Below are 27904 nucleotides of genomic sequence, written 5' to 3'. Positions count from 1 at the left end.
GATGACTTCCATATAGAAAAATTGGCATGCACATTTTAGTTAATATTGGTAGTATCAGTTTTTAATTTGTTTACAATCAACAGATGTCTACTTTATCTCATACAAAAAGAAGCTGTTCTGGAAGGATATGTGGTTTTCTAAATCAGTATGTAGCTGAAATACTAGACTTAGAGAACACAGATAGCAATTCAAGGAGATCTGGATACTTGGCAGCTCAAATTCACAAAATCTGTGTTCCTTTGTAGGATCAGTCAGGTCTTTAAGGTCCACTGCAATCAATTTGATGTGAAAAATTGTGCCCATCGTGAATCACTAGCTTACTCACATTAGATCACAAGGGGCATGCATCTGATTCATGCCTACTCCTTTCTGAGTCAGGGATCTCACCCCTCACAGTGGAACCAAGAGGAGAGAATATCTATCACTCTCAACTCCATGGAATTCTCCCAAAAGAATTCTAATGGCTGGAGAATTTAAAAGTTGGGCAATGGCCAAAATGCAATTATGCATGCATTTTTTGAAGAAAAAGAAGAAGAAATAAATTCTCATGCTCCACCTGGAAAGTCCCAATTCTATTGAATCTGAAAAAAAAGAAAAATATTGAACTAGCCCAACTTCACTGCTAAGGAATCGCTCCAGTAAGGAACGATTAGGTGAAAGTTGTTAAAAAAGAATAAGGTCATTTGGGAAAATATTATTCTTTGATATGTGATCCTTTTCTGTCTCTAAACCTATTCTCTGCTCTTATAATAATCAAGGATAAGTAAATTCTTTAATACAGAAGACTATATGTGGGGTGGATCTGGCCATAGAATACATTTGTCAAATAAAAGGCAGAAGTACAGGAAGAGGAGGAAGAGGTGGAGAAAGATATAAGAGGGAGAGAAGCACAATTAGAAGGGAGTGAAAATAAAGAGTGAATAAAACTAGAAAAATAGAATCCACATCACAAAAGGCAGAAAGCTGTTTTGAATGTCTATGGTTTCCAATGCCTGGCTGAGATGGAGTTTATCGAGAATAAAGAAAGACTAGTAGAAACAGGGAAAAAATATGCTAGGAAGGAAAATGAAGATCATTATTGTACTAGTGATATTTATTTTTCTTTCATTTTACTGTAATCCAATAAAACGGTCAATTCCCTTCTCTCACTGAAGGAAATTATGAGAAGAAAGTACACCTCAGTGACTGAGTTTATTCTCCTAGGACTGACCAGACGCCGGGAATTGCAGATTCTCCTTTTCCTGCTGTTTCTGGCCATTTACATGGCCACATTGGCAGGGAATGTGGGCATGATTGTCCTCATCCAGGTCAACACCTGGCTCCACACGCCCATGTACTTTTTCCTGAGCCACTTATCCTTTGTGGATCTGTGCTTCTCTTCCAATGTGACCCCAAAGATGCTGGAGATTTTCTTATCAAAGAAGAAAACCATTTCCTATCCTGCTTGTCTGGTGCAGTGTTACCTTTTTATTGCCTTGGTCCACGTGGAGATCTATATCCTGGCCGTGATGGCTTTTGATCGGTACATGGCCATCTGCAACCCTCTGCTTTATGGCAGCAAGATGTCCAGGAGTGTGTGCACGTCCCTCATCACGGTGCCGTATGTGTATGGTGCTCTCACTGGGCTGATGGAGACCATGTGGACCTACAACCTAGCCTTCTGTGGCCCCAATGAAATCAATCACTTCTACTGTGCTGACCCCCCGCTGATTAAGCTGGCTTGTTCTGACACCTACAACAAAGAGCTGTCGATGTTTGTCGTGGCTGGATTTAACCTTTTCTTTTCTCTTCTTATCATCTTGATTTCATACATATATATTTTTTCTTCTATTTTGAGGATCCGCTCTACAGAAGGCAGGCGCAAAGCTTTCTCTACCTGTGGCTCCCACCTGACAGCTGTCACCATATTCTACGCAACTCTTTCCTTCATGTATCTCAGGTCCCCCTCAAAGGACTCTGTGGAACAAGGAAAAATGGTTGCTGTATTTTATACCACGATAATTCCCATGTTGAACCCCATGGTTTATAGTCTTAGAAATAAAGATGTGAAAGAAGCATTAAGCAGAGAGCTGTTAGAGAAAAAAGTACTTTCATAAATGAGATAGCTATTCTTTTGGTCCCCAGACATTTTACAGACCTCTTTTCTAAGTGACAGGACTGAATTGATGGTGAAATGAGAAATGTAGTATACCAATGGAAAACACTGCTTTTCATTTTTCAAAACTTTAATGATTAAAAAAAATTTCAAACACAGAAAGTAAAATTTTCATTACACAAGTTTACATTTTTGTACTTGTCATTCATTTTGCTCACCAGTTATTTTACTTTCTTTGTCCTTTGTGTACATTATAGCATTATGCTCCTCCAATGAACCTTTGGGTTTAGATGGTAGTGTGTGGCTATTTCTGGACAATTAGATTAGAATTCATTGGGTTCTTTCTTTGCTGAGCATTTAATGTTTGATGAGAGAACCCTTCAGTGGGATTTTCTTTTCTTGCCATGGTGACCAGAAAGATTTAAGATTCAACATTTAAGCTTGGGTTTTTGAGTGAAGAGACATGGAGTAGAGTCTTTTGCTAACTCACAAAGGAAATGTAGAATGAATGAGAAATGTCGTTTGGTTTTATGAGCTGCTACACTATATTGAATTGCTTTTTCCATGGTCTTCTCATTAATAAAATATTAATTATACAAAATTCAAACATGCAGATGCATACAATATAGAAATTAAACACACAACCCTTAAAATATCACACTCTACATTTTGTTCTATGGGTTTTAGACTTTTCTTTGTTTTTACATATGTGCACATGTTTAACTAAAGTTACTTATAATTATTATTCAAAATTACTAATGTAAAACACATACATTGTTTTAAATGTCAATATTACAAAATGTCAGTATCACAAAACATATAAACTCCTGTCTTACTTCTCCCCCACCCTTATCTCTCCATAGATAAAATTTTTTGATATTTCTTTTGGCAATGAACTCATTTTAAATTATGTGATTATATGTCTAGTTATTGATTTTTCAATCACAGACAAGGTTGATTGAAGCTTTTTTTATTAAAGATAAAGTATTAAAATTTTTCCACCCACCCCTGCATCTCTACCCAAGCACCACCACACCTTCTTCCTCATGTTCGCAATATGGTCACATTTGAAATTTTCCTTAAACTAATATTTTTGTTAAAATCACTATGAATATGTCATTAGTAATATCTGAATGATACTATGAGTAACACTATGAGCCTTTAATACTGATAGTAATTACTAATGTTATGAGTAATACTGTGAATGGAATTCTCTTCTTCCTGCACAATTATTTGATTTTCATAGAGTTAATAGTTTTTTTTAGTTGTCTTTTTTTTGTACCTATTTTCCCCTAAACTTTCACAGAACTATGAGGCATGTCTTATAGAGACAAAGCAATTAATGATCCATTATTTACATGCTTCCTCCATAGGAGCCATCTGTCCTCCTGTTGTGTCTGCACTAGTTGCAGTCAAGGCCTGTTGCAGATGTGTTATCTGGAGATAGTGATTGCTACCATTAGTTTAAAATGTTCACTCATTCAACGTATGTTGATTACTGGGCCTTATGTTACAAACTGGAGATTCAACAAGAAACAAGAAAAAAGTCCTTTATTACATTTTAGGGAGTGAAGGGTGTTGGATAGTAAGGCACCTAAACAAATAGAAAAAATATGGCAAGAGTTGGTAAGCGCTGTGGAGAAAGTAACACAAGGCAATATGGAAGACTTCATCAGAAGTGGGTGCCATGCTAATGTGTCAATTTCAATAGATGGGACAGGACTCTTGGGGAGGGCTATATTTTTATATTAGTTGTCTCAGTTGGCCCAGCTGCACAATTCTAGAATTAAAATATAATTAGTGATTAAAATATAGTTTCCACTAAAAAAGGTGACATGCACCTATGGCCAGTGAGATCTGAGCAAAATTGCAAAACTTCCTGGATATCAAGAATTAATACCAAGAATTGTGTTTATGAAGTATATGCAACTTAAAATATGTATTTTGCAGCTAGTGCAATACTGACATGATTTTTATCATGTGAGAAACTAAGACACCCCTTCCCCCAAACCCCAGGATACAGATAAAACATTTTAAAACAGGAAGAAAACTCTAATTGTTCTGAGTTTTTTTTTTGCTCTTGACATGTGTTTTTCATTAGAGATGATGCAATATTTAGCATTTTAATTACCTCTTGAGGTTTCTGACTATATTCTCCAGTGAGAAAGCCCCATAGCAAAAAATCCAGCCCTGATAAATCCTTCTGAATTATCCATCGCTGATAACAGATGAGATGTTCCCGAGAACACTTTTGCTTCATGCACAGGTAGGTTCATGTATAGGGAGAATCAATGTGTTTTTATCAAATCAGTCTGAAGTGATAGCCCTCTAGGTTTTCCTTGTTATTCTGAGTAGAAAGGGAATGATCTGGAAAGGATAATTAGGAAATGGGATTAGGGAGGTTTCACTGTGGCAGCAGATGCCAATTATGAATGAAGCCTTTGGCTTATGCCCTGGTCCCAGAATGGCAATCGTTCAGTGGCAGAAATATACACCATCTTACCTAGCAAACAATGGGAATCCTCCCCACCCCAAATGTCACTAAGCAGTAATCAAATAGTTGTTATTTCTGTTTTCTCTACTAAATACATTTTCTCTTTAGTACAAGTGTCATTCTCAATTTTTCTCACCTTATCTCTCCTTTCTCTCTTTTTCTTTCTTGTATACATGGACTTAGTCATTGAATTACACTTTTATATAGTAGTAGCATCTATACAATATCAACAGTATGTGTTCAAACACCATTAATTGACAAGCCTGCTTGTTCATAAGACATTAATAAATGACCCTGCACTGCTTGAAACCACTGGAAACCTTTCCTCATGCTTCCTTCTGCATACTAAATGATTTGAATTAAACATGGAGACAGCCTGAGAAAACAGCTTGACTCTGAATATGCTTTTCTATAATTTTCTGCTTTGTTATATATAGCATCTGAAGATGTCTATAAGACCCAGTTTTTCTTAGGGTGACCAGTGGTTTTGGTTTGCCTAGGACTGAGGTGTTTCCAAGGATGCAAAACTCACCTTCCTAAACCAGGGCAAACTGGGTAACAGTTGTCTATGCTACATATATCTCACCACAGATAGAGCTGGTGGCAGACATAGATGAATTTCATTAGAGTGTTAACCATTTGACTCTCATTCTGCTTGTTCCCTTGTCCACATTTGTCACTCAACAGCTACTAAATTTGAGGCCTTTTGGATCTGAAGACTCAGCTCATATGACTTGACTTATTCACTTATATACCCCTTACCCAAGAGCTTGAAGACTAATATCATTTACCTTTCTAATTTATTTTTATTTTTTAAATTAAGTTTATTAGGATAATATTGGTTAATATAATTATATAATTTTCAAGTGTACATCATCATTTGATATCTGTATATTCTATTATGTATTTACCACCCAAAATCCAGTTTCCTTCTGCTACCATATATATGATTCCCTTTACCCACTTCGCCCTCCCCCTAAAGCCTATATGTGACCCTCTTTACTTAGTCTACCTCCCTCCTCCTCCCCCAGAGGACCATTTACCTTTTTCTTATATTTCTTGACCACATTTGCCTTAAGTGAAAAAGAAGTAGTTGAAAATGTTCTCATTTTTTAGATAAGGTTTAGTAATAACCAAAGAAATCAATAAAGTGAAATATGTTTCTTAGAAGTGCTTGGATAGAGTAGGCTGAGAAGATCAACAGGTTCTTGCCTAAATGTGTGAAAAATGGCAAGTTATTCTCAAAAGGTCAAAAAGTCATGTAGATCTTCCTGCAGAGCAAAGAGGATGTGCAAATAGGATTGTTTATTTCTTTCTTTTATAAGGTCATAGTTAGATGAGGCACCAGCTTTTTGTATTTGGCATTTTGGCAGAGACAACCTGTAATGTAGTTCCTTTAACTTAACTTCAGTCACCACCAATATTCTAGAAAAAGATGGAAATCATCTAATATTTTTCCAATCTCCATTTTATTTCTATTACATAAATTTCAACCAGTAGATGAGTAGTGAGAGGCAGAGATAGAAGAAGAAAACTATGATAGAAACAAATCCTAGAGATAAGAAGGGACAAGCAGATTTCAGATGATAAAGGGTATTAAAAGTTATAAGTCTTCCTAGACAAGAAACAAGTTGGCTGTAATGACTTATTATAAATTAGAGAACCAATGATGTTTCTAGAAAGTATTTACTACATAAATGAATGAATGAATGAATGAATGAATATAAAAATGATGATAATAATGTTTCTCTAACATACTTTGGTGACAATTGTAGGATAGTTTTATGAAGAACCATCAGCTGGGCAATCCCCCAGCCCATAAATAAATAGAACATAAGTAGACAATCACTGCTGGCAAATTAGCTCAAAATATTTTAACTAGAATATTAAAACGTTCTAGACAATATCTGGAATCCAGATACCTAGCTATCTTAATCTGATACAATCAAAAACTAAAACTTTCTTCAACCCCCTCAAAATGTTTCTTGGCTTTCTGGTGTATTTAGGAAATTTTATTAATTTAGAAGAATAATATAGTCCTTCACTCACTATTTTACTGCTCTTGTTTTATTCAAAGTTTTAAGGCAGAAGAAAAAGGAAGTAAGACTGTCTTAGAATTTCTTAATACTTCAAAACCTAAGAGAGAAGAAGTTTCTAAAAAGAGGAAGTAAACTTGAACTTATTTTTATTAGACTTGTTTGAGGACAGTGGCGGAAAGAATTTGATTCCTTTTGCAGTTAATTTTAACAAATTTAAAAATTGCTACATCCATGTATTACTTTAGGAAGTTTTCCTTTCTTATTTTCTGATAAGGAAAATTAGTTTGTTTTAACCTGTTTTATACAGTTTTATTGTCATTTTTATGATAAAGATCTCAAATTTGTGAGATTAATAAATGTAGGTACAGTGAAACTTTTTAACTATAGAATAACATTTCTTTGCTTGACTAAATTTCTAATATAGACCTAAACTCTACAAATCTGGTAATTAGATGTAATGAATGCACGTTCTAAAAATCAGGGACAGTGGAAAAAGGTCTCTCCTTTTTCAGGAGATAGCAAGAACAAAAATCATTCCTCTGACATTTTTTGTTAGTAGGCAAGTGAAACTATATGCAGTAAGCTCTGTCACTATACTTCTTTGATTTTATATTATTTTATACTTTCTCTGTAAAAATATTTATACACACATAAGAGAAGGAAAGCTGCTAAGAAATGACATGAGAAAGAAGAGAGGAGAGATAAAAAGAAAAATAGCAGAGGAATTCAAAGAGAATGGGTTAGGAAAAGGTAGCCTAAATGAAGAATGGCTATATATAGTATGTGTACTTTCTGATTTCTATTTATTCTATTAGATAAAATGCATCTCTACTGGGAACAGAATTAAGAAAATGCTCAATTTTACTGATGTGACAGAGTTTATTCTTTTGGGATTAACTAGTCGTCCTGAATTACAACTCCTTTTCTTTGTGGTTTTCCTACTGGTCTACATTATCACCCTGATTGGGAACGTTGGTATGATCATATTAATCAGACTCAGTCCCCAGCTCAACAGCCCCATGTATTTTTTCCTCAGTCACTTGTCTTTTGCAGATGTGTGGTTCTCCTCCAATGTCACTCCTAAAATGTTGGAAAATTTGGTATCTGAAATCAAAACCATTTCCTACCCTGGTTGTATAGTGCAGTGTTTTTTCTTCATTGCCTTTGTCCACGTGGAAGTCTTCATCCTTGCTGTGATGGCATTTGATAGATACATGGCTATCGGCAACCCTCTGCTCTATGGTAGCAGAATGTCAAGGACTGTCTGTATTCGACTGATCTCTTTCCCTTACATATATGGGTTCTTTATCAGTTTGATCTCAACACTGTGGACTCATGGCTTGTATTTCTGTGGAAACATTGAGATCAATCATTTCTACTGTGCAGACCCAGCTCTCATCAAAATGGCGTGTGGAGGAACCTTCATTAAAGAATACACCATGCGCACACTAGCAGGTCTTAACTTCTCTTATTCTTTATTGGTCATAATTATCTCCTACATATTCATCCTTATTGCCATCATAAAAATGCGCTCAGCAGAAGGAAGAAAGAAAGCCTTCTCCACCTGTGGATCCCACTTAACGGCGGTCATCATATTTTACGGAACTCTCTTCTTCATGTATCTCAGAAGTCCCACTGAAGAGTCTGTGGAGCAGGGGAAAATGGTGGCTGTGTTTTACACCACGGTAATTCCTATGTTGAATCCCATGATCTACAGTCTCAGAAACAAAGATGTAAAGGAGGCCATGAGCAAAGCAATCAGTAGAACATTTTTAACTAAATAAAATACAAACTTAAAACGTATTATGAGACACATAGTTTAATAGAAGGGGTGGGAAGTAACCATTTCTTTTATAATTTTGAGGAAATTTGTTATTTATGTTTTCAGTGAATAGGCAAAGAAGATGTATAATTGAAAAGGGAATAATGGTGTACAGTCAGAGAAACATTGTAAACAAGACTCTCTGGGTCTATGAAATCTAACACAATGAAAACATGTCGAAAAACATCATCTACTCTTTTACTTTTCCACAAAATGTTAAATTCTGTGTTATTTGTAACTGGGAAAGTTTTTTCATGGATCTTTAATATTGCACACAAGTCTATTCTTTCAAATCTGATTTTAAAAGAACTCTAGTGTGGATACTGTTTAAAAGAACTCTGTGACATACTGTTAAATCATACACTTGAAACATATTGGATTTTGTTGATCATTATTACCCTAATAATTTTTTTATTTAGTTTATTGGGGGTAACATTGGTTAATACAATTATATAACTTTCAGGTGTACATTATAATTTTACATCTGTATATTCTATTGTGTGTTTACCACCCAGAGTGCAGTTTCCTTCAGCTACCATATATTTGATCCCCTTTACCCACTTCACCCTCCCCCTATAGTTGACCCCTTTACCACGTCTACCTCCTCCACCCCCTTCCCCACCTCTTACCTTCTGGTAACCACTAGTCTATAGTCCATACCCATAGGTCTCTGTTTGTCCTGTTCATTTGTTGCTTTTAGGTTTATATCCCACATATAAGTGATATCATGTGATTTTAAACCTTTTCTGTCTTTTCTGTCTGGCTTATTTTGCTTAGCATGATTATCTCGAAGTCCATCCAGGTTGTTGCAAATGGCCATATTTCATCTCTTCTTATGGCTGCGTAATATTCCGTTGTATATATGTACCACAGCTTCTTTAGCCAATCTATCATAGGACACTTCGGTTGCTTCCACATCATGGCCACTGTGAATAATGTTGCTATAAACATCAGTGTGCAAATGTCTTTTCTGATATGAGTTTTCAAGTCTTTGGAGTAAATGTCCAGTAGAGGGATTTCTGGATCCTGTGGTAGATCAATTCTTAGTTTTTTGAGGATCCTCCATACTGTTTTCCATAGTAGCTGTACCAATTTGCAGTCCCACCAGCAATGTATGAGGGTTCCTTTTTCTCCGCATCCTCTCCAGCATTTGTTATTACTTGTCCTGTTGATTATAGCTATTCTAACAGGTGTGAGATGGTATCTCATTGTGGGTTTGATTTGCATTTCCCTAATAGCTAGTGATGTGGAGCATCTTTTCATACGCTTGTAGGCCATTTGTATATCCTCTAGGGAGAAGTGCCTCTTCAGATCCTCTGCCAATTTTTTTATTGGACTTTTTCTTGTTATTATTGACTTGTATGAGTTCTTTGTATATTTTGGATATTTGGCCCTTATCTGAGGTGTTGCTTGCAAATATATTTTTCCATTTGAATGGTTGTCTCTTTACTTTGTTGACGGTTTCTTTTGCTGAGCAGAAGCTTTTTAGTTTGATGTAGTCCCATTCATTTATTTTTGCTTTTACCTCTCATTCCTTTGAGGTCAAATTCATAAAATAGTGTTCTTGAGTTTAGTTCCTATGTTTTCTTCTATGTACTTTATTGTTTCAGGTCTTACATTCAGGTCCTTAATCCATTTTGAGTTAATTTTGGTGTGTGGTGATAGATAACAGTCTAGTTTAATTCTGTTACAGGTGGCTTTCCAGTTTTTCCAGCACTGTTTATTGAAGAGGCTTTTCTTTCTCCATTGTATGTTTTTTGGTATTTTTATCAAAAATTATTTGCCCATATAAATATGAGTTTACTTCAGGACTCTCAATTCTGTTCCGCTGGTCTGTTTGTCTGTTTTGCTGCCAATACCATGCTGTTTTGATTACTGTCACTTTGTAGTTTAATTTGAAGTCAGATGGAGAGAAGCTTCCACCCTCATTCTTTTTCTCAGTATGGCTTTGGCAATTTGGGGTCTTTTGTGCTTCCATATAAATCTGATGATTTTTTTGTTCTATTTCTTTAAAAAAATGCTGATGGGATTTTGATGAGGATTACATTAAATCTGTATAATACTTTAGATAATATGGTCATTTTAACTATGTTGATTCTTCCAATTCAAGAATACGGAATATTTTTCCATTTCTTTGTACCTTCTTTGATTTCTTTTAACAGGGTCTTGTAGTTTTCATTATACAGGTCCCTCACATGTTTCATTAAATTTATTCCTAAATGTTTTATTCTTTTGATGCAATTGCAAAAGAAATTACTTTTTCTACTTCTTTTTCTGACACTTTATTATTAGAGCATAGGAACACTATAGATTTTTGAATGTTGATTTTGTATCCAGATTTTACTGTATTTGTTTATTGTTTCTAGTAGTGTTCTTGGGGAGTCTTTAGGGTTTTCTATATAGAGAATCATGTAATCTGCAAATAGTCACAGTTTGTCTTCTTCATCTCCTATTTAGATGCCTTTTATATCTTTCTCTTGTCTGATTGCACTTGCTAGGACCTCCAACATTATATTAAATTACTGTGGTGATAGTGGGCAACCTTGGCTTGTTCTTGATCTTAGAGGAAAGGTTTTTAGTTGTTCACCATTAAGGATAATGTTGACTGAGGGTTTGTCATAAATGGCCTTTATTATGTGAAGTTACTTTCCTTCTATACAGATTTTGTTAAGTGTTTTGACCATAAATAAATGCTATATCTTGATGAAGGCTTTTTCTGCATCTATTGATATGATCATATGATTCTTGTTTTTTAATTTGTTTATGTGGTATATCACATTAATCGATTTGCATACGTTGAACAATGCTTGTGCCCTTCGGATGAAGCCCACTTGATCGTGGTGTACAATCTTTTTAATATGTTGCTGTATTCCGTTCACTATTATCTTACTTAGAATTTTTGCATCTGTGTTCATGAGAGATATTGGTGTGTAGTTTTCTTGGGTGTGTGTGTTATCTTTATCAGGTTTTGGTATCAGAGTAATATTGGCCTCATAAAATGAGTTGGGAAGTATTGCCTCCTCTTCAATCTTTTGGAAGAGTTTGAGGAGAATATGTACTAAATCGTTGAATGATTGGTAGAAGAATTCACTGGTAAAGCCATCTGGTCCTGGGCTTTTACTTTTTAGTAGGTTTTTGATGATCGTTTCAATTTCCATGCTGCTGATCAGTCTATTTAGAGTTTCCAGATCTTGATTAGTCTGGGAATATTATATTTTTCTAAGCACTGTTATATTTCTTCTAGGTTATTAAATTTGGTGTTATATACTTTTTCATAGTATTCTTGTATGATCCTTTGTATTTCTACAATGCAAGTCATAATTTCCCCTCTTTCATCCCTGATTTTGTTTATTTGTGTTCTTTCTCTTTTTTCTTTAGTGAGTCTGGCCAGGGGTTTGTCAATTTTATTAACCTTCTCAAAGAACCATTTATTTTTTCTATCTTTTTTTGTTTGTTTTCAATTTTATTTATTTCTGCTCTAATTTTGATTATTTCTTTACTTCTGCTGACTTTAGGCTTCATTTGTTTTTACTTTTTTAGTTTTTTAAGATGAAGTGTTAGGTTGTTTATTTCGGCTCAATCTTTTATTTTGGAGATAGGCCTGTAATGATATGAACTTTCCTCCTTTATTGCTTTTGCCGTGTCCGAGAAGTGTTGATACGCTGTACTGTCATTATCATTCATTTCTATGTATCTCTTGATGTCTCTTTTTATTTCATTCCTGACCCAGTTATTCTTCAGTAGCGTGTTGTTTAATCTCCATGTATTTGTGGTTCTTCCTAATTTCTTTTTGCAGTTGATCTCTAGTTTCAGAACATTATGATCATAGAATATGGTTGGTATGATCTCAACCCTCTTATATTTGTTGAGGCTATCTTTGTGTACCAGTATGTGACTGAATAATTTTTAATAATAATAAATAAATAAAAATAGAAAAATAAAAGAACTCTAATATTCTTTTATATACCTAGAATAGGTGTTGATTTGTGATTATATGATATTATTTAAAAATATTTAAATTTAGTAGGAATTCGCCATGTTTTGCTATAATTATAAACTCTAAGCAATGTTAAGTAGTATAAATACATACTATGTGATTTTACATTTTCAAATGTATATTGATTAAATAAATGTCATTTATACATGAACATACTTGATATCCTATGACTTCCATTTAAGATCCTATTTATGTCTCACCTTGTAATGACTATCAGAAGGTTATAACGCAATCTCATTGATATTTTGGAAGTTAGAGTATATTTCCATAAATATATTTTTAAAGGTTTTCTTTAGAAAATTTGGAGGAGATGTAGAGATATGTTTACTCTGTTTTTTTCTTTCCCTCAATTCTATAAAGACTATGATAGAAAATATCATGTACTCCTAGAATGGTACACTCTTTTTAGGTTAGGAATTGAGATTTTTGGTCCGACCTGTTAAAAGATACTTGTTAATGATAATTAATGGTATAAACTCTGGAATTAAACTCTGGAGTCAAGAATCTAGTCTTCAATTTATTGAAAGTGTGACCTTGAGTAAGTCACTGAATCTAAGACTCTAAGTTTCTTGTCTGTAAAATGGGAATAATAATGATTACAAGAAGTTGTTATGAGAATTAAATTATCATAGTTTCTGGCATTTGCTAATTTCAGTAAATGCTTTATTGTTGCTATAATTAAGTTCTTAGTTTTCCACATTTATAAAGTGAGCAAGTTAAAGCAGATATATCTTTTCCTGCTTTGATAAGTTATAATCTTAATTATAGGTAATAATACTTATTTCACTGGAAGAGGTAAGTGGGATAGACTGTGAAGTAGAGGACACAAGACTGGTTTATGCAGGTTAAATATTGCCAAGTCTATTGTGATGCAAACATCCAAAGCAAATTTTGTTATTTGATCCCAAGACACACTCAAAAGAGCCTATACCTTTGAGGAAAATAAAATGGTGCCAATCTATTATTTACAAAAACAAAACTCAACAGTCATCTCTTCCTCTAGAGATGTACTTTCCCCAGGGTCACTTTTAGACAAAAGCTTTTTAATTGCTTCTTTTTTCTTAAGGCAAAGATTTGAGGGAAACATAGACTCCTGGTTTCTCTTTTGTCATCCTTATACAATATTCGGTTTTCAACTCTATATCCTTATTGGGAGTATTTCTCCTCATTCTCAGGTTGGTATACAAATTTATCTATCTGGACTGTTAGATGAAGATTGCATCTTGGATTTTATTCTTTTATTAATTAACATTAATTATTCCATACTTATTATGTGTGTAGGGGTGTTATTTGTGTATGAGAAAGAGAAATAGAAATGAGAGAGACAGAGAGAGAGGAAGAGAGAGACAAAGTGGGAAACAGAGAGAGAGAGAGAGAAGAAAGAGAGAGAGATGGCGAGAGAGGAATTTTCTACCGAGATTCAATTAGTACAAATTATTAATGGAAGCTACAATTTCCATTTCATTTAATAGTAATTGTGCCTTATATATTTATTAAGTGTTAATGTATAATATCTCTTTTCATACTCATTAAATGGAGAGTCAGGGGAGGAAAGGAGCAATGGTGGGGATAGTTTTATGAACTATATAGATGTCTAACCAATGTACTATATACTTGAAACTAATTTAAATAAATAAATTTTAAAAAATGAAATGAGTATTGTTTTTACTGTCATATTCTATTAAAGCCTGTAGAAACTAAAAAAAGAAAAAACTGCCCAATTTCATAAAATAAGTCATGGAGCCAGAATTCAACCATGGTCTGACAACAAAAACAGAATTCTTTTAACTGGAATATTTATTGTTTGGGGGACAAAAAAAATCCACATTTCTTGGTAATTTAATTTGAAATACAGAATGATACAATATGGGAAGTTTGTCTGTATATTTTGCCTTTAGATGGTGAGGAAAATTCTCTCAGGGCTTGTGAGGTCCCCAAACTGTGTATTTCTTTCCAGACCTCAGACTCTTTAAGATCAGACTAACCACTCCACTTTTCCCATAAGCTCATCACTGTTCTCTGTTACCTGGCTAACCACCACTTGTACTTAGCTTTTGCAAAGTATTAATGCCAACCATCTTTTATATCCCTTTTTGAGCTGAACTGTCTGTGGTGCAATGCAATCAAATCTGAAATCAAGGAAGAACTGAGTCATCTTAGGTAATCGATACCTCAACTGTGAGAGTAAAATGCCACCATTCATCATATTCACTTAGTTACTACTCATAATGCAACTGATTTATAATTTTCTTTGCATTTAGTGTTTTTTTTTTTTTTTTTGCTTTACGGGAGTTGCATAAGTGACACACACAATTAATGTGAATATCTCAGAACTTTTGTAAAAAAAACGCAAATTAATATAAATGTATTTATATAAAACTTTCATATTACTATTTTTTGAAGACTTGCAAATATATAACTTTAAGGAAGTCATTTAACATTAATTATGAATTGGTAGAGAAATCACTTTAGCCAGTTTATTAATACACATCCTATACTATGAATGTGAGCTGAACAATAACAAAGCAAGTACTGTTGATTTAGTGTTAATATAATTTTAAAGAAACTGCTTTATGCATAGATTGATGCTCAACTATAAATCAATATGATCACATATATTCTTTAAGCATTAATTTATATCTATATGTCTGCATATCCTTAAATCCATATGGTCATGTCAAATTGAACATTGAAAAACTCCTGAAGAGAAGAATAAGTCCCATGCAGGTGGCATGAAGCCTTGGGACTCGGGGTAAATGGGGAGAAGACACTAAGATTATACAAAGGTTGATAGTCTTTATATCGGAAAAAAAAAATTTAGAGTATGTAATTTTAGGTAATATTTTTATTTCTAAAATTTTTAAGCTGTTAATTAATGCCTCAAATTTTCATTAATTAGCCTGAGACTCTGGAGTCATGTAATCTCAGCCTAATCTACTTTGGTTGGTAGCTTTCTTCGTTCTCCTGAGAAAACTTTGCTTTCTAAAGGATGTGAGTGGAAGGTAGTGGATTACCTTTATGGATAAGTGTCTGTTCATTTTCATAATGGAAATAAAGTTTATCGTCTTGTCTGCTATTATCTTACCTAGCCACTACCCAGTGATAACTGTGAATAAGGTCTTTCAAATTGTATTTGAACAAAGTGTAATCCTGGAGGTTAAAGTAAGGGTTTCGAGAATAACAATTTGCCCTATAAATGACATTTAGCATTTGGAAGGCTCGACACAATTCCATCTCCAATAAATTTATTGTGCCTCTGAAAAACTATCTCAAGATTCTTATTGATAGAATTACACTGTGTCCTATAGAACATAAATAAATGCTCACTGGTCCTAATAGTATCTCTCTCTCTCTTCTCTCTCCCTCCCCTTTCTCTCATTTACAAGCTAAGTGAATGTGATCTAGACTAAGAATTATAGAATTCTTTCCCACAGAACTTTTCAAGGTTTAACTTTACTAGGTAGATTGTGTATCTCTAAGAGAGTAGACAGGATATACGATTTCTCATTATTATTTGATGAATGAACTCTTTCTCCATAATACCTGTTAACATCATGCAAGGCAATAGGGTCTTCTCAAGAAATTAATTTGTAAAATATTGTTCTGGAAAACATTTCATATGATATAAACTATATTTGAAAATAAATTTGCAAAGTATCCAAAAAGCTTTTCTAGAAATCCATTGGATTTCCAAAAAAGAACCAATTACATTTCACTTTCTGCCCGAGTATAACTTTATAAGAATATAACATGGTTTTAAAAATTTACTTCTATTAATACCGCTATAATTAGTGACAATTAATCTCCTTGTCTTACTTATCTTTGAATCTCCAGAACATAAGAGTGGATAATATCTAGTAGATTATAATTACGTATCAGATATTAAAGTGTCTGTATGCAGGAAATATGCATGATGTATGAATATGTATGCACGTGTATAAATAGTTCACCCTTTTTCCTGGGTTTTGATGATAACTGTGGTCAGTTTGTCCCTCTTCAATTTAAATGAGAACAAGTATGAGGTTAGTTTAAAATCATATTTTTATCTGACATTTAGGACTGATGAATTATTTAGGTAAGTGGCTTTCATCTCAAATCATAGAGAATATGCTTATAATGAACAACAGATTAAGTAAAAAAATATTTTTGCATTTGGTCAAAAAAGAATTATAACTCTCCATAAATACCTTAAAAATGGGAAACAACCAAACATCCCAGCATTGGAAACAAGAGATGTTTAAAACGTCTTCATGGAAATATGGTTAATCACAATATTTAGTACTAGCATGTTTCAATCACAATATTTTGTATAACTATTATAAAATAAAGTCTATATTTTTATTCAGCATAATGAACTTCAGAGAGCCTGTTACATAGCTAGTTCTCAGAAAAGATTTGCTAAAAATAATGGCAAAGTGAAGTCATAGATACCTGCTAAAAGAAATAATGGAAGTGGGCATGGATAAAAGTATAAATTAATAAATGAGCAATACCTAATTTTTAAATTTATTTCCTTTCTGTTATCACAGAGATTTGTAACTAACATTGCCTTAGAACTGAAAAAATGCTCAATTTCACCGATGTGACAGAGTTTATTCTTTTGGGACTAACCAGTCATCAGGAATGGCGAGTTCTCTTCTTCATCATTTTTCTTGTGGTCTATATTATCACCCTAGGGGGCAATATCGGCATGATCATGTTAATTAAGGTCAGTCCACAGCTCAACAGCCCCATGTACTTCTTTCTCAGTCACCTGTCATTTGTCGATGTGTGGTTTTCTTCCAACGTCACCCCTAAGATGTTAGAAAATTTGTTATCAGAGACAAAGACTATTTCTTATGCTGGATGTTTAGTGCAGTGTTTCTTCTTCATTGCCCTCGTCCATGTAGAAATTTTTATCCTTGCTGTGATGGCCTTTGATAGATACATGGCAATTGGAAATCCTCTCCTCTATGGCAGCAAAATGTCAAGGGTTGTCTGCATTCGACTGATCTCTTTCCCTTACGTATATGGTTTTCTGACCAGCCTAGCAGCAACATTGTGGACTTATGGCTTATACTTCTGTGGGAAAATTGAGATCAATCACTTCTACTGTGCAGACCCACCTCTCATCAAAATGGCTTGTGCTGGGACCTTTGTAAAAGAATATACAATGATTATACTTGCAGGCATTAACTTCACGTATTCTCTGACTGTAATCATCATTTCTTATCTGTTCATTCTCATCGCCATCCTACGAATGCACTCTGCGGATGGCAGGCGGAAGGCCTTTTCTACCTGTGGGTCCCATTTGACAGCTGTCATCATATTTTACGGGACTCTCATATTCATGTATCTCAGACGTCCCACAGAGGAGTCTGTGGAGCAGGGGAAAATGGTAGCCGTGTTTTACACCACAGTGATCCCCATGTTGAATCCCATGATCTACAGTCTGAGGAACAAGGATGTGAAAGAAGCCATGAACAAAGTGATCCATAGAATGTGTTTAACAAAATAAAATAAAACAGTTAATTTTGTCTTCTATGTTTTATAAGTACTTGCTTGTCCACAGGCTATGGCTCAGTACATAGTTAAAGAGTGGTTTATTTTCTCCATAATAAGTAAGAAGGAACTCAGGAGCTTTGGGTACTTTGGTACCGAGGAATGCAGAAGAAAAGTTTGTATGCACAATTCTGCTCATAAGTTTCTGGACTAAATCGAGAGAGTCTTATGAACAACCTTGATTGGCATTCTGGATCTTTAACTTGCCAGCTATCTAAATTTGATAGAAAAACTTAACTTCCCAGTTATTTTACATATGCATATTTTTATTTTTCAACAGAGAAATGTTAGTTATAGTCCTATAGAGGTGGTGAGATCATACTTATAAACTGTTTAGAGGTGAAACTGCACAAATAATTTCAATTTTTTTTTAGTTTGTCATATGAGTCAGGCATTGTACTAGGGGTTATCCCTATGTCATCTGATGTCATCACACCACACTGAGATAATACTTGCCCTACTCTACAGGTGAATATTGAGGCTGAGAATTGTCATTTACCCAAAGTCATGTAGATAAGGTGATAGAGCCAATATTTAATTCCTGATCTGTCTGACTTCAAAGCTGATTCTCTGCCGACTCCCAGAAAAGCCTAAACTCAGTGAGACAAATTATTCTACTACAACTTCACCAAAAGCCTTCACTTGTAGTCCTTCTCCCTCGATGTTTTCAAGTGATCTACATCTTGGAGGTGTTTGACATCTATAAAAAAATAGATGCAGAGGGTATAAATTTCTGCCATTGTGCATCTTGACAGTTGGTGTTTGTTAGAACTGTAGCACAACAAAAAAGAAAGTACTGAAATTTTACTTGGTGCAAACCAAGATAAATTTTTGACATGCATAATTGCCAAATATAAATGAAAGAGAGCAGAATCCATGTGAAGGTGAAAGAGATTATAGCATGATATCAAGATTTTGATTTGCTAATTTTATTTTCAAAATTATTCTTCCAGTTAACACTCTTTAACATCTCCTTCCCTTGAGATGTTTCAGGAACTTTAATCATTATTTTTAAAATAATTCTTCAGTTCCCTGGGGAGGCGCTCTCAGTTTTCCAAATTCTATTATAAGTAGTGAGAAATGATCTTCTGTTGTTCTCCTCTGCTGAAGGTAGGTCTACAAATTGTTCACTCTGCAGTACAGAATAAAAGGTCAAATCTTTTATTTTTCATTTCTATTATGAAGAGAAGACCAAGACCTTATTTGTAGACTTATTTTTACTACAGTCTTTTGTTGTGTGAAATATTCTTATTTCTATCTAGAGCTTATTAAAAACATTGTAAGAATTAATTTATGAGAGTGGGTATTGACAAATTTTTTATACCTTATTTTTTCCCTTTCCCTCTACTCTACAAATTCCATTGATTTGCATGTCGTTGTCTTAAAATATCTGTGAATAGAATTGAGGATATTGTTTCAGTGGGAATGAATGAACCGGTAATTATACTTTTATGGTTTTTCTTTAAGGAAAACTCCTAAAAGGTTAATAAAAATGAATTTGTATTGTTATTTATAAATTACATATTCTATATTCTATATTGTTTTGATAGATAATACACACCCGTGTAATAAATTGGCTCTGACTCACTTGGTCATCTGATCCTAGGTCTATGGATTCACCTTAACTTGAGGCGCAGGGAAAAGCCTTGGTCTAGTGTTGCCATAGTTCAGCCTGCTCTCCAGTCACGCAAAGCTCTTCTAGTTCATCAAAGGTGAAATATTAAGAGATAGTTTTGTTCTGTCTTGGAGGCTAATCAAACTAAATTTTAAATGTAAAGCAATAGAAAAACAGTTTATCAAAGGGGTGGCAATATAGGTTATTAAGGGTACAACACTGAAGTTAAATTAATTGATTTGCATTCCAATCTAGTCATTTATTTGATGTCTGACCCACAGAGACCTTTTTAGTTTTTCAGTGTGAGTTTCCCCATTTATAAAGTGATGATGCTAGTACAACCCGTTTCATAACATTTGCATGCAAAATGTGTTGTAAGCATTCAAATAACAAATAACTATTCTTACCGATATTATAAATTTGAGGTGATTGTCACCAGAACATTCTTTCTTAGAATGATTTAATAATATTGGAATACATTACATGAAGCTAATATAGAGATCAGAAAACTTTTTTAAAACATCATATGTGCAAATATTTTTGAATATCTGTTCTATATAACATCCAAACTAGGTATTTTAAAGAGTTCCAAGATTTATGAGACAAACTCTACTACCACAGAGCTAATGATTATGTGTAGGAGAAGAGAAATATACACATCACTCAGGGACTAAAACAAAATTGGAGAAGTGGTAGTAATTAATGTTTCTTAGATATTTTGATGCTTTTTTTAAAAAGTATTTTATACTTAAAACAATATAGAAATAACATCAACCACAGTGGAACTCTGTTAATCAGTGGGGTGAGGAGTTTTTACATTGGAAATTCCTGACCTTAGCTCTATTTCCCCACCATTTGACTATTTCCACACTGTAAGGAAGCCCAAACAGATGAACTACAATCATGGACATCTGTAGTAAGGGAGAACTAAGGGAGATCAGAACTAAAACTTCAGTGTCTACTATGTTATGTGCTCAATTCTCTTTATATGTGGTATACTTAAATCCTGTATTAAGCATTGTAGGGGTAAGAAAATAGTTCATAGAGGTAATTAATGTGCCCTGTTCCTATTTGGAGGGGCCATGATATAATCATAGAGTTCATACTTTTTAATATGTAAAGGAATGTCTCTAGCAATGTTTTTTTTCCCCACATGCCAAGGTAATATTTCCTCTTCTAAGCTTTTGCATCTGCATCCCCTTCTTCTTTCCTATTCCTATGTAGCTGGCTACTTCTCACTGTCTCAGAGGTCACCTCCTCAGAGAGAGCTTCTTTGATGACTGTCTGCACTCCATCTTCCCCCTTGTTCATGAAATTTATTGGGATGACATTGGTTAATAAAATTCTATAGGTTTCAAGTGCACAATTCATAATACGCCGCATTTCTATTACATTGTGTGTTCACCACTCAAAGTAAAATTTCTTCTATCACCATGTCTTTAACCCTCTTTACTCCTACCTACCTACATTTTCTCCCCCTTTCCACTAAACTATTGTTCATGTCCATGAGTTTCTGTTTGTTCGTCATGTTCATTTGTTGCTTTCTATTTTTATAGCCCACAGATGAGTAAAATCATATGGTTCTCAACTTTTTCAATCTGACTTATTTTGCTGAGCATGAAAATCTCAAGATCCATCTATGTTGTCACAAAAGACAATATTTAATCTCTTTTTATGGCTGAGTAATATTTCATTGTATATATCAATCACATCCTATTTATTAAGTCATTGATTGAGGAACATTTTAGTTAAGTCTACATCTTAGCCATTATGAGCAATGTTGCTTTGAACATTGGGGCACATATATTTTTATGAATAAATCTTATTAAATACCTGGAAGAGGGATTGCTGGGTTATATGGCTCTTTTATTCTTATTTTTATTTTTTGAGAACCTCCACACCATTTTCCATAGTGGCTGTATCAATTTACATTTCTACCAGTAGTGTATGGGGGTTTGTTTTCCCCCTACAATCTCTCCATCATTTGTTATTACCATTCTGTTGATGATAGCCATTCTAACAGGTGTGAGGTGGTACTTCATTACGGTTTTAATTTGCATTTCCCTAATTGATAGTGAAGTTGAGCATCTTTCTATATGTCTATTGGCTATCTGTATGTCTTCTTAGGAGAATTGTCCATTCAGTTCCTTTGCCCATTTTTTACTTGGATTGATTTTTTTTTTTAAATTTTGAGTTGTATGAATTTTTAAAATATATTTTGGTCATTAGGCCCTTTCAGAGAAGTTGTTTGCAATTATTGTCTCCCATTTTGATGGTTGTTTCTTTGTCTTGTCCACAGTTTCTTTTGTTGTGCAGAAGATTTTTCATTCAATATCTTCCCATTCATTTGTTTTTGCTTTTACTTCCCTTGCCTTTCAAGTCAAGTTCATAAAATCCTCTTTAAATACAAAGTCCATGAGTTTTGTATCTATGTTTTCTTCTGTGCAATTTCTTGTTTCAGGTCATATATTTATCTCTTTGATCCATTTTGAGTTAATTTTGGTGTATGGTGGCAGATAGCAGTCTAGTTTTATTCTTTTGCATGTGGCTTTCAAGTTTTCCCAGCTCCTCCCCTTATTTCTTATTTTACTAACATGCTGTTATGTTGTCACAATAATTCCACTCCATGTATTATCTTATTTACATATTTTTAATTATTTATTCCTTTTCAAGAAGAATAAAATATAATGGAAACCAGAATCTTGTACAGTTTTCTACTCTTAGATTTCTAAAATTTAAAATACTTCTAGATACAAGAAATACATCTGACACATAATTGGATTTGGTGTTTATAAAAAAATTAATACAAGCAGTTATAAAGAAAGGCTAATTTATATGTCAGTAATATATCTTTCAAACACTATTATTATGAAGACCTTAAATTCCCAAGATTGTGCTTATCCCACAGATACATCCTTAAGAACTCATGGCAAGTTTATACTTTTCAGAAGAAATAAATGAAAGAAGTGTAGTAAAAGAGAAAAATATTGTTTGGGAACCTTTTCCTTGCAGTGATGTTACATTCAAATATGATTAATAAGGCATATAATTGATTGGTTGTAAAAAGCAGTGGAATCTGTAATTGTACTCTGTTAATTAAATTTTACCTCATGTTATTTATCTATTGACATAATTGAATAGTGCTAGGTGATTAAATCACTTATAGTTTATTTTTCTGACATACCTGTAAAACTGGTAGAATGTATACTATTAAGTCCCTCTTACCTTACCCTGCCAGTGTTGGCAATCAAACACACATAATGTTAGCTAAAGAAAATGAAATGCAGCTAGAAATTTTATATGTCAAAAGCATATTACATCATATGCTGTCACAAAGTAGAACAGATATATCAATAACTGGATTATAACACCAATATATTGAGACATTAGTTGAAGATTCTGAATACAATTTTATTTTTAAAAATCCATGTATATATGAATATTGTAGAAAGAATTTTTGGTAATCATGTTGGATTGGATTTGACATTCTTTGACAACTCTTAATATGACTTTATTCATATCTGTGCTCTAATTTTAACATGAGCATTATAATCTAACAAACATGAATGTCTAATTTTAATAATATGTTAGCAATAACTGTAATTGCAGCTTTTATAATAAGAAACTGATCAATATTGATAGTAACTACTTATAAGACACATCAAAGGAAACAATTATGCCAATATATTCTTATCTTGGACATTGTGCAAAACCTCCATTGATTTTTAAATTACTTGGATTAGAATAAAGATAAATGTGACTCAAAAATTTCAAGGATATAACAAATCCATTTATGTTCTTTTTTTCTCCATAGGCCCTACAAACTGCATCTATATGTAAAGACAATGCCAAATTTCACAGATGTGACAGAATTTATTCTTCTGGGGTTGACCAGTCGTCAGGAGCTTCAACTTCTCTTCTTTGTGGTGTTCTTAATAGTTTATATGATCACTCTGTTAGGGAACATTGGTATGATCATTTTGATCAGCATCAGTCCCCAGCTTCAGAGCCCTATGTACTTTTTCTTGAGTCATTTGTCTTTTGTGGACGTGTGGTTCTCTTCTAATGTCACCCCCAAAATGCTAGAAAACTTATTATCAGAGACAAAAACCATTTCTTATGTCGGGTGTTTGGTACAGTGTTACTTTTTCATTGCCCTTGTTCACGTGGAGGTCTATATCTTGGCAGTGATGGCCTTTGATCGCTACATGGCCATCTGTAACCCTTTGCTTTATGGAAGTAAAATGTCCAGGACTGTCTGTGCTCGGCTCATCTCTGTGCCTTATGTCTATGGATTTTCTGTTAGTCTAATATGCACACTATGGACGTATGGCTTGTACTTCTGTGGAAACTTTGAAATCAACCATTTCTATTGTGCAGACCCTCCTCTCATCAAGATTGCCTGTGGGGGTGTCCACATCAAAGAATATACAATGATTGTTATTGCTGGAATTAACTTCACATATTCCCTCTCAGTGGTTCTAATCTCCTACACCCTCATTGTAGTAGCCGTGCTACGCATGCGCTCTGCTGACGGAAGGAGGAAGGCATTCTCCACATGCGGATCCCACCTGACAGCTGTTACCATGTTTTATGGGACTCTCATATTCATGTATCTCAGGAGACCCACTGAAGAGTCTGTGGAGCAGGGTAAAATGGTGGCTGTGTTTTATACCACAGTGATCCCCATGCTGAACCCCATGATCTACAGTTTAAGAAACAAGGATGTGAAGGAAGCAGTCAACAAAGTGATCTTTAAGGCAAACTTGGGGGCAGTGAAACTACAATAGATATTTTTTTGTGATGTGTTGCTGCCTATTGTAAATGTCCAGGCATAATAGTCCTGGCTCATAAAGAATTTCCTAAGGGCAACTCTTACATACAATAAAAGATTTAATCTATCATAGAGATACTTTACTCCATGAACAGGCTCAAATAACTAAGCTTGTTTTATGCTACTACACAAATATATTTTTAAAACTGAAATATTAGTGTTATTCACATTGGTAATGAAATTGTGCTAAATGTAGTCATAGAAAAAATTCATAAATAAGTTTAGATAGATAGATTGTAATTTGGAGGTAACTTTGTTAGTCAAACATGATTTTTTTCTATATGCGCATGCTTCTCCAACTTGGTTTCATATGAAATGGATAATTTCATGAGAAAAAGAATAAGAATTCATCTATATCTACAGAATGTTGAGGGACTTTAATTTACCAAAAAGTGTTCTATAATATTCATACACACATGATTTTTGAAAATAAAATTGTATTCAAAACCTTCAACTAGTGTCTTAATATGTTGATGTTACAATCTAGTTATTTATAATAAGGTTTGTCTTCAATCTGCATTTTTTGGTAGTTAACGATTTTTGTGTTTTAATAATCTGTTTAATTACCCTAACTCTTCTCCTTGGTTTAGATTCTACATTTACTGATGTTAAAAGGGTGAAATATTTATAGCAAAAGACTTTTTCATCATAAAAAAAAATGAACTGGAATAAATGTTTTATTTAAAATCGGACCTTTGATCTATTAAATTTTGATTGGTGTGATTTTAAAATATTGCTTCATTTCAGTTTCTTCCTACTAACATTACATGTTTTGGTTTTGTATTTAGCAGCTTCAATCAAGCCTTCAGTGCCTGGAATGAATTAACCAGATAAAAAGTACTGTTCGACTGAATGTTATTGCACTGGACATGCATTCTAATTCAATCAATATAATTCAAAATGGTATCCTTTGGGGCCTAGTTAAAAACCTTCAAAAGCTCACTGCTCAATTTATTTACATCAGTGTAGCTATAGCCTACCTAATCTGCATTCCTTTCTTGCTACAGGTAAAATACAAATTTGTCTACTTCTGATGACTCTTGTTAACTTATCAGCAGAAAGCCAAATGGAAAATAGAAGTGATTCCTGATAAGCTAGTTTATTCTTGCATAGGTGCTAATAAAATTAAAAGGGGTGCACATTTGAGTATGTGCAGAACTCTGAGAAGCAGCATACAGCTGGTAAGGTAAACTAATTCAAAGACAGAGAGTATTGTTACTCAGGCTAATGTACAAATTAACCATGGACAACTTTCCCTTGGGATGGATCTGAGGAAAGGCAGATGGTAGGAATAGGGCAATTCTCTTTCATAACTTTAGATTCTGAGTAGAGGGAAAGGGTAACATTGGTTGATACTGGAAACTAGGTTAAAAAAGATTCTTTAAAAATGTTTTAAACCACTCAAATTTGCTTCTATCTAAAGAGTTACTATCAAGTACCAAAAGTAGGACTGATCAAGGAACAACTGGTTTCACAGAGACCGACATTATAATCTGAGCTTCTAAGACCATATTTTCTGAGATCCTTAGGGAGAGATATGCCTATTATTTATTTTAGAAATAAAAGACTGGTCATCCAGCTATTGACCACAGTATCCATCTTCTCTTATCAGCCTGGTCTGCAACCTCGCTATGAAGTTTTAACAATGAGCTGTCAGTTGAAAGTTATGTATAAAACCTGAGAGTCATGTTCTCAAAGTCAAAGCCACTATACCTGGACTTTTCTCTCCCTTTCTCATTCAAAAATGTTCCCACTGAAATGGTTGCCCTATACCCAGACCTAGAAGCCATGTATTGAGGGTTTAATTGCCTTACCTTAGCCCCTAACTCACATTGTTGCTTGAAAAAGAAAGAAAACCCTATCTTATTAAGTCACTGTATTTTGAGTGTTCATTATTAGCACTTGGCCAATATCCTAATCCTCTCTCAAAGCATTTTTATAATACTTTTCAGAGACATGATCTTAGTATCTCACTTCTACATTTTGCTACTTCCTTTGGGCAAATTTTTCTTTGAAGATAATTAAATTTCATCAGATACCTGCCTATTTTCCTGGTATTGAGTGAATTATATCTGATCTCCTGTCTTAAGCAGAACCAGGTAAAAAGTCAACCCTCAGGTCTTAGATATTAGGTTTTATTCCTTTTGTCTCCCTGCTTGATGAGTTCTTAGACTTTTCATGGGCTCCAATTGTCACCTTAGTTGATTTTGAACCCCTTTGGTTCCAACTTCCAAGCCACTTCTCACTACTAGCATTTTAAGATACTTATAAGCTTCTTTCTTGAGAATTTTCAGTCATTTTCTCTACACTGTGTTTGTAGTTACAGGCTAAGTGAGCTTCCATATTTTATCTAACATACGTCTTTAGCTATTGTTGCTTATTAGGGGCTGAATCATGTCCTTCAAAAAGTTATGGTGACGTCCTAAGCCCGAGTACTTCCGAATGACATTATTTGAAGATAGAGTCATTGTAGATGTAATTAGTTATAGAATTACTTATGTAATAACTTACATAAGATGAAGTTATATTGGCATAGGGTGGGCAATTTAGACATAGATATAGATAGAAGATGACCATGTGAAGACAGAGGCAGAGACTGGAATGTTGCTGCCACAAGCTAAGGGATGTCTGAAGCCACTAGTAGTTGGAAGAGACAGGGAAGGATCCTTCCCCAGAGCTTCATAGGGTATGTGGCCCTGCCAATACCTTGATCTCATACTTTTAGACTATATAGAACTGTAAGGGAATACATTTCTGTTGTTTTAAGCCAGCAATTAGTTGCACCTTGTCGAGGTAGCCTGACGAAACAAACATTACTTTACTAATTTCAGAGTTTCCATGATGGCACTCTACTTTTTTATGACGCTTTGTTAGTCTCCCTGCCTATACTCTGGGAAGGTAAGCCTCATTCCTCGTGTTCTGGTTGCTTAAACTTATCTGAGCTTACTTTTGGTAGCTGTGTGGTTTTGCAGCAACCTCACCTGAATCCAGTATGCTACCAAGAGAAAGGGTGACCAGATTCCTTTACGATCTATTCACTGGTCTTTAAATCCTACTCACCTTGCCAGTCTCAGGTTGAGCCCTTACTGCTCATGATCAGAAATATGGCTGTTTGGTCCTTACAAGTTCTCTCCCACTTCTCTGTGACGTTTCATAAGCCCTGTGCTATTTTCTTAGCCATTTAGTGTTATGCTTTGGAATTACAAAACAAGTAAAACCGAAATGACAAAGGTGTTTTCCTTTCTTGAGTTCTTGGCCTTGACAGTTGATAAGCATAGTTTTCAAGATCAGTTTCTCCACTATGGTACATGCCCCCACTACCAAAAAAAGTATATCAATTTAAAGTTTGAAATTCATAATTATAGTTCAGTCCTTTCTCTCCAGAATTTGTGCCATTTGCATCCGGTTAGAACACCTTATTGCTGCTTTAATAATGGTGCTGGGATTGGGTGAGGCAGACGTAAAAA

At 34.2% G+C, this 27904-nt stretch overlaps 4 protein-coding genes across 4 annotated transcripts; all 4 read left to right on the top strand.

Annotated features, from left to right (window-relative positions):
- Positions 1–1145: 1145 nt before the first annotated feature.
- Positions 1146–2096, top strand: LOC107499144 (olfactory receptor 5M8-like). Its single transcript, XM_016123056.2, has one exon. It carries the CDS (start codon positions 1161–1163, stop codon positions 2094–2096), a length of 936 nt encoding a protein of 311 aa, XP_015978542.2. The 5' UTR covers positions 1146–1160.
- Positions 2097–7476: 5380 nt separating this feature from the next.
- On the top strand, positions 7477–8412 carry LOC107499138 (olfactory receptor 5M3-like). Its single transcript, XM_016123043.2, has one exon. It carries the CDS (start codon positions 7480–7482, stop codon positions 8410–8412), a length of 933 nt encoding a protein of 310 aa, XP_015978529.1. The 5' UTR covers positions 7477–7479.
- Positions 8413–16976: 8564 nt separating this feature from the next.
- Positions 16977–18011, top strand: LOC107499131 (olfactory receptor 5M3). Its single transcript, XM_016123029.2, has one exon. The coding sequence runs from the start codon at positions 17012–17014 to the stop codon at positions 17942–17944; it is 933 nt and encodes a 310-aa protein (XP_015978515.2). The 5' UTR covers positions 16977–17011; the 3' UTR covers positions 17945–18011.
- A 5437-nt stretch (positions 18012–23448) lies between these two features.
- Positions 23449–24393, top strand: LOC107499000 (olfactory receptor 5M9). Its single transcript, XM_016122748.2, has one exon. It carries the CDS (start codon positions 23449–23451, stop codon positions 24391–24393), a length of 945 nt encoding a protein of 314 aa, XP_015978234.1.
- Positions 24394–27904: the final 3511 nt, after the last annotated feature.

Source organism: Rousettus aegyptiacus, unplaced genomic scaffold (assembly GCF_014176215.1).
Source record: "Rousettus aegyptiacus isolate mRouAeg1 unplaced genomic scaffold, mRouAeg1.p scaffold_m13_p_5, whole genome shotgun sequence".
Classification (NCBI taxonomy): Eukaryota; Metazoa; Chordata; class Mammalia; order Chiroptera; family Pteropodidae; genus Rousettus; species Rousettus aegyptiacus.
The sequence above is the reverse complement of the archived record's forward strand: the minus strand, read 5'-3'. Positions and strand labels throughout refer to the sequence as shown.